At 44.1% G+C, this 13,934-nt stretch overlaps 2 protein-coding genes across 2 annotated transcripts; one reads left to right on the forward strand and one right to left on the reverse strand.

Annotated features, from left to right (window-relative positions):
• The first annotated feature begins 475 nt into the window (after positions 1–475).
• Positions 476–1,087, forward strand: LOC144714149 (calvin cycle protein CP12-1, chloroplastic-like). Its single transcript, XM_078588844.1, has one exon. It carries the CDS (start codon positions 540–542, stop codon positions 915–917), a length of 378 nt encoding a protein of 125 aa, XP_078444970.1. The 5' UTR covers positions 476–539; the 3' UTR covers positions 918–1,087.
• Positions 1,088–2,998: 1,911 nt separating this feature from the next.
• BZIP53 (basic region/leucine zipper motif 53) lies at positions 2,999–4,025 on the reverse strand. The gene has a single exon (XM_078589235.1). The coding sequence runs from the start codon at positions 3,669–3,671 to the stop codon at positions 3,246–3,248; it is 426 nt and encodes a 141-aa protein (XP_078445361.1). The 5' UTR covers positions 3,672–4,025; the 3' UTR covers positions 2,999–3,245.
• Positions 4,026–13,934: the final 9,909 nt, after the last annotated feature.

Genomic DNA, 13,934 nt, shown 5'->3' on the forward strand with positions numbered 1-13,934 from the left:
TAGTCCGATGATTCCCCACGGGCAGAGATCACAATTCAGGCGTGAAGAACACACCCAAAAAAAAAGAGAAAAATCTCATGGCTTCTCATCACAGACCAGTAAAAACCCATAAAAAAAAAAAATCATCCTCCAATGTTCGCCGTAGAAATCTAGAAGAGGGGCGGGATTCTTCCTCGTATATTTCTATCTTCACAAATTCCAACCTATCCTCCGATGATTCCCCACGGGCAGAGATCAAAATTCAGGCGCGAAGAACACACCCAAAAAAAAAAAAAAAATCTCATGGCTTCTCATCTCAGACCAGTAAAAACCCACAAAAAAAAAGAAAAAAAAAACACCCATCGATTTTTTTCCCCAGGAAAAACAAATATCTAGAACAGGGACACGTGGCGGAAAATGATTGGCCAAAGAGGGATAAGGAACCTGTGTACGAGACTATCGGCGACGGCCTTCATATGAAGGCGTCAGGGGGAGATTCTTATCCACTCCTCGACGAAGAACAACGATCGTAGCGAAGAAGAAGAAGAAGAGATCGAGCCATGGCCAGCGCGTTGGCGGGCGTGAGCGCGTCCACGGCGAGGCCGGCGCGGCCGGCGGCGGCGGCGCGGCGGGCGGCGGCGGCGCCGGCGGTGGTGCGGATGCCGGCGGCGGGCGCGCGGCGGAGCTGGCGGGCGGCGTCGTCGGGGCCGCCGACGCCGGCGGAGCTGGCGGAGAAGGTTCAGGAGAGCATCGAGAACGCCAAGGAGACGTGCGCGGGGGATCCGGTGAGCGGCGAGTGCGTGGCGGCGTGGGACGAGGTGGAGGAGCTCAGCGCCGCCGCCAGCCACGCGCGGGACAAGGCCAAGACCGCCGACCCCCTCGACGCCTTCTGCAAGGACAACCCCGAGGCCGACGAGTGCCGCACCTACGAGGATTGATCATCCACGAGCCGAGGATTGATCGGGGGATTGGGGGATTGGGGGGGGATTTTGGGGATTTGGGGGATTTTCTCCTCGGTTCTTGATTCTCCCTTCCTCGGTTGTTCTTCCTGAAATCTCTGGCTCGAACTTATCGGAAGATCGTTTGGGAAATTTCTCGCTTGTTCTTACTCGGTTGTTCTTCCCGGTTCTTGGCGAGTGCCGCGGCTACAGCGATTGACGGGATTTGGGGATTTTCTCCTCGGTTCTTGCTTCTCCTTCCTCCGCTTGTTCTGCTGAGATCTCGGGCTGGAGCTTGTCGGAAGATCGTTTGGGAAGTTTCTCGCTTGTTCTCGATTTTCTTACTCGGTTGTTCTTCCCTGTTCTTGACGAGTGCCGTACCTGCGAGGATCGGTCGCCCGATGGACAGGAATTGGGGATTTTCTCCTTGGTTCTCCCTTCTCCCTTCTCTCTTCTCTGAAATCTCTGGCTGGAACTTGTCGGGGCGCGGAAAATCGTATGGGAAATTTCTCGTTTGTTCTCGATTTTCTTACTCGGTTGTTCTTCCCTGTTCTTGTCGAGTGCCGCGACTGCGAAGATTGCTCACCCGATCGACGGGAATTGGGGATGTTCTCCTCGATTCTAACTTATCGGCGCGCTGAAAATCGGTTGGGAAATTTCTCGTTTGTTCTCGATTGTTCTTCCCGACTCCGCCGCCCGTTCTTCCCAGTCCCCGACGAGTTCGTCCTTGGCCGGCGGCGAATCGGCGAGCAACCCCCCTTTCATGACGAGACGGATATCGGTACTGGTACCGTGGGTAGAGGGAAGCTACGGATATCGGATATCGGTTTTCGATATCCGGATGTCGGAACCGGTATCCAGATACCAGTACCAGTATTGACTGACAAAAATTCAGCTATCTATCTTATTCATAGGTTAATTGAAATCTAACAGACTTATGTTTTGATATGTTATCAACCTCGATGAATATATAGTGTAATATTTTTACTTTCTTCCATATGGGATAACAGTTTACATTAAAATTCGAATCCTGTTATCCCATATGAAAGATATATAAAATCATACAATGTATATATTACACAAGGTATATGTATTAAATGAATTAATATTATCGCGATAGATTTTCTTTATATTATAATCTGCTAATAAATAATATATATTTATGTTATCAATACTTCATCTAATAAATACATCCCGAAATTTCTTTTATCTTCCATTTGGGATAAAGTATTCAGAGTTTGTTAATCTTGGAATCCTGCTGTTATCCTATATGGAAGAAAAAAAAAGTTCAAGTTGTATATATTACAACGCCAATAAACAAATTGAAAGCTCTGAATACCCTCTACCGCAAGTTGATTCGCCTAATCGCTCTTTAACAATGAATGAAATATATTTTTATGAAATATATCGGTGTTGGATATCGAAAACCGATATCCACACTTGATATCTGACATCGTCATCCTTCCCCCTGAGACTGAAACAGATCTCAACATCGAGACAGATCTCGGTATCGGATATTGGCACTATAGCAACCGATATCTTCATGAAATCAGTGAATTTGATCATCATCCAACATCCATAAATCTTGAGATGGCAGAAAGATGGAGAGTCTAATGACAGAACTAAATAAAGATACCAGGAACTTGAGTGATCTTTGATGCGGATTATGTTTATTACCTAAACATTAAAACCATTGATCATGGTCGAACATCGATAGATATTTAAATAGCAGGAAATGGATTTTTCATCGTTCATAGAACTCTTCAATGAAGAAATACTGAGCATTTAATGGTTGAATTCTACGTGTATTTCTCGTATATTCGTAATCTTATCTGAATAAGAAAAATTATTCAAAATTTAGTTGGCGGGAAAATGGACTGTCCATCATCGAACATCTATGGCATTCAACACTGGTTAAATGTCGAATAATAAAATAAAGAATTCAACAAAGATACATATAATTTGGGGGTTCAAGGCGATTTAGCGGACAATTTTTTGTTACCAGAGATGGCTAAGTTATTCATCATCGAACATCGATATATCTAGAGAAGGTGGCGAAATAGATAGTCCAACACCGAATATCGAAGGAGAAATAAGTTAATGATAATATTCAACGAAGATACAGGATATTCGGGGATCGGGGCAATGGATTGGATAAAGTTTCTAACATAAATTACCGATTCTATTCATCATTGTACTTTGATAAATCTTGAAATGACCGGAAAGTGGATTGCTCATCATCGAACATCAGACAGAATTCTTCGAAGATACACAGATTTTGGGGATCAAGGCGATGATCGACAGAACCTGAAAACACCAAGCTGTTGATCACTGGAAGATCTTGGCGGAGGCGGTGATGAGCTGAGAGGGGCAAGGAAGCCGCCACGGCCGGAGGAGCGGATCGGGAAGATCAGGAATATCCACCGCCACACCACCAAACTCCTTAACGCAGCGGAGAACAGAGTTGAGAGATTTCAAGCTATCATTGAGCTCCACGACCTGCGCCGTGAGAACAGCGTTCTCGGAGTCGATCTTGGATAACTGCCGCTCCAACACGCTGATCTGAGACGCCAGGTGACTGTTCTCGTCCTTGATCTGAGCAACCTGACTGGTCAGCTCGCCGAGGTGCTGCTGCTTCCTCATCCTCGACCTCCTGGCCGACTCTCGGTTGGATTCCATCCTCTTGCGCTTCCTTTGATCCAGCGGATCCGAATCCGATCCCGAAGAAGCCGATTTCGCACTTGCCGGCGGCATCTTTTTTCGTCGCAGTCAATCGATCAAGCAATCAGGAGATGATCCGAACCTCACGAGAGCGAATAGAACCAGTGCAGGAACACAACCGAGAAGGAATGCTGGAGGAGGACTCGGTCTAGAGCGATACCGAATCTCATAAATCCTCCACGCCGATCAAAGTTCTTTTCCTCCGAGCTTCACAATCAAACGCGAGAGTTGCAACGTCGATCCACGAATCTCATAAAAAAGAGATCGAAACTTCGATTCTCTCCCGCAAATTCAAAACAAAAGCAAGAAAACGAAGAACAAGAAAGAAGAGTTCAACTTATCTCTATGAAGCCCCGTCAAGAGATTGCGGAAAGAAGACTGCAGAGAGAAGGGAGCGGTATATTTATAGATGATGGTAGGGGCATTTTGGGAAGAAATTTTCTTGTTAGGCGCGGGAAGTGGTTTTGTCGTTTTGTGATAGGGCGTGAATCGTGGCCGACTTGTCAACCGTGGAAATCGATAAGATTTACATTGCCGAAATTTTATTAAAAAACCCATCTTTTTGAGGGAATTTTCTTAGCTGGCTAGGGTGGAGCCCACTAAATGAGGAACTGCCACGTGGCACGTTCAATGAACTTGAAAAGATGGAGGTTATTCATTTTTATAATATATAAGGCCAAGATACCGGGCATAAATAACATCGCGGATTGCCTTGGCTGGTTTGATTGGGTGAGGTTAGGAGTAGAACGCATATACTGTAATGAAAGTTTAGACATAAATTAGAAGGGTTGGCTGTTTGATTCCCTGTAAGTATCACAATAATTGCCAAATAAATTATAGGGCTGTATTCATGTGTACCGAAAATATTTTCTTTTTTGCCTTCAATTCTGGGTCTTTAGATTTCTCCATTCAATTTTTTTTTGATTTTCTTGTGAAATAGTAATGCTTAACATTCAAAATGAATGTTGGAGTAATTTTACTAGTTGAGGATGAGTTAATTAGGTCTATTGATTATTGCATTAAAATTTACAGTTATTTAAATTGTGCATTGTCGCATCATATTCCTCTGCCCTAAGGATTATTAATGAAACTATATGTGGCAAGTAAGCCAATCACACATTCCCAATCTTGCTCAATTTTCATTAATATCATATATTCATTACAATGCATGTGTGATGCTTACGATAAAGTTCATGAATATATGATCTGACTTAGTCGATCATGGTGATATCATTATACATAGATCACTAGTCATTAATCATGTGTTTTAAATATTCATATAAAAAGGAAACTCGAGAAGGACATCAAACTATATGAATAAAATGTTACGTCCAAGGCTAACTCATATGATGAGTATGGTTAATCTCATAGTTATTAGTGTATAGATACTAAGGACAAATAGTGGACATTCTTCAGGAAAATATTTCTCAGGATTATCTGTATGAATCATTGAATGCTATTATACCAAATTGACAATCATATTGATTCACTTCACGATTGTGTAAGTGATCCCTAGACTTGAAACATCAAGAACATTTTATGGATGGACGATTGTGTTTTGACTATGACCTATGAGTTCATAACTATATAATTCCAAAAATTCATAGCTCAAGTGCAGCAAGTTTTTGAAGATGATTGAAGAAGTTTTTGAAGGTTGAATCATTTTTTCTCAATAAAAGATGAGATTTTTAATGATTTATTAGCATTTGATAGTTGGTCGTACCCTAAGTTGTCCTATGAGTGGATGTTAGGTCCCTAACTAGGCGGCATTCCCTGCCAGAGGCCTGCGTGCTTATTGGGAGGGCGTGTTCGCGTTTTAGACTCACGATATCAAATGACTGAGTCATTATGGGTAGCGATGCCCAAACCTGATCTTTCAGGCCATCGCCCTTGTATGTGGTGATACACTACACACGATGCGTGTGTCCGTGCACGCCCAAGGCAAGACGGATCAGGTGAAGTCCGCGCGTGATGGGCGCACGGGCTGATAGGCGAGAGCCCGCGCGTACCAAGCGTTGTGCGCCAGCGCCAAGCGCCACGTGTGGGCGCCAACGCTACGCGCGAGCGCCAAGCGTCGTGCGAGAGCGGGAAGTGATGTGCGCGGACGCGGGATGCACAAACCAGACAGCGTGCCACGGGTGCAGTGCACGGAGTTGTGCGAGGTGCCGCGCAGCAGCCGCGCAGGCAGCGTGCACATTGCGTATGCGGGGCGCGGGCTAGGGAGACATCCCGCTAGGAGACTGAGGCATGTGGCGCACTGAGGGCGTCAAGGCGGCATAGAGGGTGCGTAGCGCCCCGCGGGTAGTGCTGGGCACGCAGCGCCCAGCTTGGGGCGTCGAATGCAACGGCGTCGCGCAGACTGCGCGCGAAGGTGTCGACGCAGGTGCTGGTGGCGTGTGTGATCGTCAAGGCAGGGGTGGCATGTGTGATTGCCACGCGCGGGGCACATGTGTAGCGGCAGTGCGGAGCGGCGACCTCGAGGCGGAGAGGCAACACTACCTTGGTGCAAGGTGTCACGTCTCGTTCGTTTGTATCACCCCTCGTGTTCCCCCATGTAATTATCCCAACTACGATGTAACCTTTCACGATATTAATGCAATGATCCTATTCCCCGACGGGGCTGCGTCCCTACCATCTCCTCTAACCCCTTCTATACGATTTTAAACATTTACAAAGACTTCCGCTGCAAGAGATCAAGGCGGCTCAGTGTTTTTCTCCGAGCACTGAGGCAGGCACATGCTAGATTCAAGCAAGAGACCTAGCTCGGGATTTGACCGTGTGACAGTGGATGATAGACCATATGTACACAGTACTTTGTGATATTAAGATTCCATGTGAGAGTGTCTATACTCCTTTTCGTCTTCTAGGGTATGGTAATCCACTAATTGATAGGTTAATATCAGGAAGTTTATATTTTTTATTAAAATAATTACACATGCATGCCATGAAAACTATTTTGGAATCTAATTTCATACCAAACTATCAATCATGTTCATTCTCACCATGATTGTGAAATGACCCTTAGACTTGTGACACGAAAGACATCTTTTAGAGGGATGATTTGTGTTTTAGGTGTCACCTATGAGTTCTTAATAATATAATTTCAAATACTCTTAGCTCAAGTGCAGCAAGTTCTTGAAGATGATCGAGTTTTCAAGATAGAGTCATCCACCCTAGGTAAAGAGGATATTTGAGAAGATCTCTTCATTGGCATTCCTAACAAAGATAATTGAATATTGGAGAAGATCTCTTCACTGATTTCCTAACGCATCATTATTAACTTGGATGAGTGAGTAGGGTTTGACATTTTACCAGACATTAAGTCATCATTGGAACATCAAACAGGTGAGAGACTATAAGTACATGGTAATTGGTGACCATAATATTCCAATGCGAGAGTGAGTATACTCCATTGTATCTCCTATGGTATGACCCACTAACAGATAAGTTGATATCATGAAATCTATATTATTTGCATCAAAATAATTATAAATATATCTTGTACACAATAAAATTATGAAATCTATTTTTATTAGTTATATTATATTTTTATGGTATTTTAAAAGAAGTTCTTGACATAATGTTCATAAAAATAATAATTTTCTTAAGCCAAATTTTATATATATATTTTTTGAAATTATATACTACCTATTTAAATCAATATATATAATAGTTTATGAATTATATTTTATTTAGTGGAATTTACTTAAATTTTTTTATCTTATTTCCCACCCTGCCATGATGGCGCACGCCATCGAGGATCGTCAACGACGACGTCCATGCCGCCCGCCACCATCGTCGAAGATCGGGTGATAAATGCTCGATTATCGCGTTTCAATTTTTTGTCATTTTCCTAATTGTGGCTTGTGTTTTCTTCACATTCGCTCTGTTTTCGCACCCCCTCTTGTGCCCCCTTGTTTCCTTATCTTTTCTTTTCAGTTTGATTTCCCTTCTTTATTTTGTAATGAGGGGACCCATTATTTAAGGGCCCCTTAGTGGACCCTTCTTTCCCCGTCCTGTTGACCCACTATGGGGGCATTTGACCTCTTCCCTGCATTATAAGGGAAGAGGGGGAACGCCTTAACCATGATGGGGGCGTTTGACCTCTTCCCCACGTTATAAAGGGAAGAGGGGGGATGCCTCAATAGCTCAGACCAGGAAGAATCTGTGAAGTGTGTGTTTTTGTTCTGTTCTGGTCTCCCCTCCCCCTTTGGGAGAAAGGAGGATCTAGAGGGGAGGAGAGGGAGGACAAGGCAACGATCAAGAGAGAAGAATTGCCCTTGATGGGAAGAAGGTCGTTCACACATCCCTGCCTCCACCAGTGACCGGCCCTTTCCCTGGAACTTGGTGATTCACCGCCAACAAGCCCGCACGATCGTCGTTGGCTGTTCCTCACGAGAACGATCGTGGGTTGCACTCCCGCGCATGAAAACCGGATTCACTTGGTCATGCGAGGAAGAAAGGGGTGTCCCCTTAAAGAACAAATCCGAACGTCTGAGAAGGAACACACATCCGCCTTCTGACCTTTAGCCCATGATTGACGACTTCATGCTTGGCATTCTCCTCCCGGTGCCGAATCAAAGGATTTTGCTCAGACCTTGCTAATAGATTAGGCTGCCAACCGCCGTTGGGAATTCATCGCATTCTAAGGGATGCGTGTGGATCCACCTGTGGTAGCTGAACCAGAATTCGGACTTCTCCCTACGAGACAACACCAGAAGTTCGTGAGGGAACAAATGACTGTCGATCGGCTACTAGTCCCAGATTGATGATTCAACCCGACATTCTACTCCAGATGATACTGAAATTGAGAAATTTTGCTCTGATCTCGTTGGCCAGACCTCAGTGGTGGTCGCAGCCCATCATCTTGGCTACTCACCGATCGCGGAACTGGCCATACTACAAAGTACTCAGAGGTCGTGTTCACCAAGCTAGGCTAGCTGTCCGACCCGTCTACGCCGATCGCCCTCGCTTCCCTCCCCTCCAACTGTCCTCCGACCTTTATCATCGTTCCAACATTACATCGCCTGTCGAGCCGCCGTGATCTCTCTGGCGTCTCTCCGCTCCACCCGCTCCGAATCACCACCGATGTCGACAAAATTCTGCACCGCAAGCCGCGCCGACGAGGTAGGCTATCCTCTCCCGATGCTCGCTTAATTACCGTTTGCAGTATACTTTCGTCTCGACTCCATTGCGCTTGGGCTAGGTAGGTGAGAGAGGCAAATTTAGAGAAACTACGACTCTGTGAGTGTCTAACTGGTACGGACGAGACCGTCCGCTACGTGTGAGCCCTGAGGAAAGATTTTGTTCATTCGTAGACGCCTTTTGTCGCTCTGACGAGGTTTGAGAGGCCATCGTCACCGTCACTCGGCGACCCCATCCAAGCTCGGACCTCGATGCCTCCCTCGAGTCGAAGCCTACACGTACGACACGTAGGACACCCATTCATCATGTCAAAGTTTCATAACCCATCAGGATTGCATCCATCGGACGACGACACCGTCGACGTTCGATACCATCATCTTTTATCAGCACCGAACCATCATATTTGGTGTCGACCGGATTACATCCTAGATGACGTCCGACTTCATGCCATGTGTCACCATTTGATTGAATCAAATGGTGACCAATCATAATATTGGGTAATTATTAATACATATAATCATTCTCATGGTGCTCCATCTTCTAGTTACTAAAAGATGTTGGCTGGCCTTTGGTAGCTCATCCCCCGTTGGTTTACATCTAGATGATGAACCTACTAGCATTTTGATAATCATTGCTTAAGTAGTATGAGGTATGTCAAAGATCATGAAAGATCTAACACATTGTTGGGTTCTAGAGGCCAAGATCTGGATGAACAAATGGAAATGATCCGCAGCGGAAGACTTTTGCGAAATCGAACAGCATCAACAAAACCATTAAACAATGTACCTTTTCATGGATCACAATCGTGATTTCTTGGATCCCAGAGTGAGATGAGTCTAGCTGCTCAAGTGTGCAGCCTCTAGACATATCCACGTGATCCTCTGCACATCGATTCTCATTCTCGTTGAGAAGCTCCGTTCTACCTCCACCGTTGTTATTATGCCATTCCGATCGCATCGGGCATGGAGAGGGGTGTTGGGAGAGGGGAGAAGAAGGGGAAGGCCCCTAAACAATTCTGGCCTGGGTGAATTTCATTCAAAGCCTTCCCCTATTTATAGTAAGTGGGTATTTTTCATAAAACCCCCAAAACTTAAGTATATCTTCCGACGTCTAAAAGACCATTTGCATGTGACCCTCTAGGCCCATGCATCAGTCTAGTTAACGACTCCAACGACCCAATAACCTTCACTGGCCTTCCAAATTAATCAACTATATCATCATATAGATTAATTAATGTCGGCATGATTTAACCCAGTCGATAGGTTGAGTCTCCAACACGTGGGGTGCCAAGCTACACCTCGTGTTCTAGAAGATACAAGGGAGTGTGTATCGACTCACTTCATGGAACCTGTTCGTCATCGGTTACCGTGTATGTATAGTCCCTCATCCAATTGACGCTCCTTGGAAAACTTAGGGTATGGTCAACTATCAAACCCCAATCGATCATCCGAGTTAGTACTGATGCATTCGAAAATCATCAGAGAACTCTTCTCCCATATTTCATTACCTTGGCCAAGGACTTCATCATATCGTCTTCCTTGAACTGTCACCTCTTATACCGAGGGTGGACGATCCCATCTTGACCACTCAATCGCCTTCGTGTACTTCTTGATGCACCCGAACTAAGACCGTTTAGAATCCCATGATTAGAGACTCGTTGGCCATAGCCAAAGTACAACCGTCCTTCTACAAGACGTCTTTGGTGTCTCAGGTCTAAGGACCACTTACACAACCGTAACGTGAATCGACCTCATTGGCAGTACGGTGTAATACCATTCAGGGATTCATACAGATCAATTCACTGAACTCTTTCCACTAAAGAGCACCCACTCTCTATCCTTAGTGTCTCCACACTAATGGCTACGGGACCGGCCATACTCATCATATGAGTGAGGCTAGATAGTGTTATTCTATCCAGATACATCGATGTCCTTCTCGAGTATTCTTCAAATATGAATGTTTGGAACACATGTTTAAATACTATGTATCTTTGTATTACGATCTCATCATAATTCACTAAGTCCGATAATGTATTCATGGACTTCATTATAAGCATTACGCGTGCACTATAATGAATACGTTATATTAATGAACATGAAACGAGATGTGGAATGTGTGATTGGCTTGCCGGCCACATATATTTCCATCAAGTACTTCTTGAGGCCAGGAAATTGAACAAGTCAAGGGTGGAAAACATTTCCCCACAAGGTGCTTGCTATATGTGTAATGTGTTTTCGATATCAATTTGAACATTTCTCTTCAGGTTCCATTAGATTGAATTTGATTTCACACACCAAACCATGGCCCCGTATGTCTACATTAACCTCTCTAGAAGTTATGCCTCTGTCGCATTAGCATTTTATTTTTCTAGAGGAGCTATCTTAGCGCTTTCTTTTGTCCATTTTCTTAGGTTGGCCCTCTTTCGCATAACTTCTAATGGCTGCCCTCTTTTGATTGGTTGTTGGTCCTACCTGCTAAAAGGATTGTCTATCCGTTACATTGTTTGCAGCCCTATTGGATCTCGTGGGGTCTATTCTACCCTTTTTCTTGGACCTTTTATTTTAATGATTTGACCCGAAGTGATAGCTTCTAGGTTGTTTAATGGATAAGATGGCTGCGCTCTACATCACTTAAGAATGACTCAGTAGTGGGTCATAGACAAAATCATTTTTGACCTTAGGTGAAGTACATGGGAATCCTAAAACACTATCGTGAATGGTACCATGTGTGTGCATGTGGTTTGGTAAGATACCGCCTTGTTGTACCATCAGCCAAATCCGACTTGCAAGCTTAGTTATCCTCATGAAGCCACAACCTTGATGTCTTGCTTAATTTTTAGATGCTTCCTTTGCTCCCAAATCAATGAAGAAGGTGATCATTATCATAAAAAATGGAAGCAAAGTGCTATTCCATGGTAGGGGGAGGGGAAAGAAATTTTCTGAAGAAAGATATTGGGATTCCCAAAAAAATGTTAAAACAATAGCAGAAATACAGTTTTTAGAGGGCCTCTCTAATGGGTTACCTCCCAGTTTTCTCCAAAACCGACTTCCTATTTTCAAGCAAATTTTTGGGAAATAGTGCATGAGACTTAACAAGGTTATGACAGCCTTATTCGTATTCTTCTATTTTCATTTGATCTTCTTATGCATGTTTATCCCCTCGACTGGCCCATCAGATCTTCTGTGTTTATCTTTGAATCATAAATCTCAAAATACTATATTTTTTGTTGTAGGTTTTTTTTATGGGTTCTACTTTGAACCACAGGTGCTATTATTTTCAGTCAAACCAAAGCCACTACAATTATGTTTACGCACTTTATCAGTTAGAGAATTGAGGTGATGCCTAAAGGCATTTGGTAACTTTCCAGGTTGGCCAGGATCTTGAGAATGGATCAACAAAATCCTTTGCAACCATCCATATTACTCAATTCTAAAGCTTAGCCAACCTTTTGAAATGTGGAGCAACCACCAACAATGGATAAATTGATGACTTTATTATCCATATATTACGTGTTTGTTACCCCTTTCTTAATATTAGAAACTTCACACTATCTAATTATTTATTTCATACTCTATTTTGACCACTCCCAAGTATCGTCTAACTATATCCTTCAGATTTGTTTTATTACCTTCAGATACCATTAATGTATAATTATTCCATAAATTTATTTCAAATAATTAGTCATCGTGGAGATGATCTTTCTGTACACTAGAGTGAAACAATTAAAAGTTGAAATCCGCGGTTGACATTAGGAATTCATCAGCATATTAACACGGACTTATACATCAGTCATCACCATCACTTGGTTTCCATGAGCCGCCATCATCATCATTATCCATTGTTGTTTCTTTTTTCTAATGCCAAAAAAATGGACGGCTACACTTGGGAGGGACTACTATTTCATATATTTAAGACACTTTCCTCTGAGTCGCTGTAATAGACATTAAAATCTCCAGTTTTTATTCATATTTTTTTATTGTTCCCCCATTTGATTGTCAACGTAATCTTTTACTACTTGTTCTGTTTAATAAAACATTTAACTACCAATATAACCTTTGGAAAAACTTCTTTCTCTGCTGATATTCAGGAAGGGGAATAATACAGAACATTATCAAAATGATGAATAACTTTTCAAAAAAATCAATATGATGAATAAATAGATAAGAAATGATAAATCACCCTTACGATGGAAACTCAATTCCATTTTCTTGCAAACAATATGTTAATAACAGTTTCTAAAGTTTATTCAGAACACAATTTCAATTTGCAAAGAAATTTGTTTCCTTTATCTGGTTAAAACAATTTACTCGGAATGCAATCCTTATGATGAAGTTTAAAATTGTAAATAAAGCTTAAGCTATAATTTTCTAATTCTTATCATAAAATATCCTAATTTGAGGTAACTATTTCAAACACCTAATTTGATATCCACAACTAAATTAACCTCTATGACATATTGTTAGGTCCCTAACTAGGCGACATTCCTTGCCCAGAGGCCTGCGTGCTTATTGGGAAGGTTTGTCCGCATTACTTGGCTCACGACATTTTAAGGACTGAGTCATAATGGATAGCGATATCCAAATACCTGATCTATTAGGCCATTGTCACTGTTGGTGGTGATTCACGGCAGATTGAGCACGTGCCCATCCACGCCCAAGGCGGGACGGATCAGGTACAGTCCGCGCGTGCTGGGCGCGCGGGCTGATCGGCGTGTGCTTGTGTGTGCCAAGCGCCGCGTGCCAACGCCAAGCGCCACGCGCGGGTGCCAACGCTATCCACCGACGCCGAGCGCTGCGCGCGAGAGGGGAAGTGCTGCGTGCGGGTGCGGGACGCGCAGGCCGGGCGGCGTGCCGCGGGTGCAGCGCGCGGAGTTGTGCGGGATGCCGTGCACGGTCGCGCGAGCAGCGCGCGCATTGTGTGTGCGGGGCGTGCAGTAGGGAGACATCCCGCCAGGAGACTAAGGCATGTGGCACACAGAGAGCGCCGAGACGGCACAGTGGGCGCGAGGCGCTCTTGCGGGTAATGCTGGGTGCGTGGCGGCCAGCTCGGGGCGTCGAATGCGGCGGCGTCGCGTAGACTGCGTGCCAGAGTGGAGACATGGGTGCTGCTGGCGTGTGTGATCTTCAAGGTAGGAGTGGCGTGTGTGATCGC

Source organism: Wolffia australiana, chromosome 17 (assembly GCF_029677425.1).
Source record: "Wolffia australiana isolate 7733 chromosome 17, ASM2967742v1".
NCBI lineage: Eukaryota > Viridiplantae > Streptophyta > Magnoliopsida > Alismatales > Araceae > Wolffia > Wolffia australiana.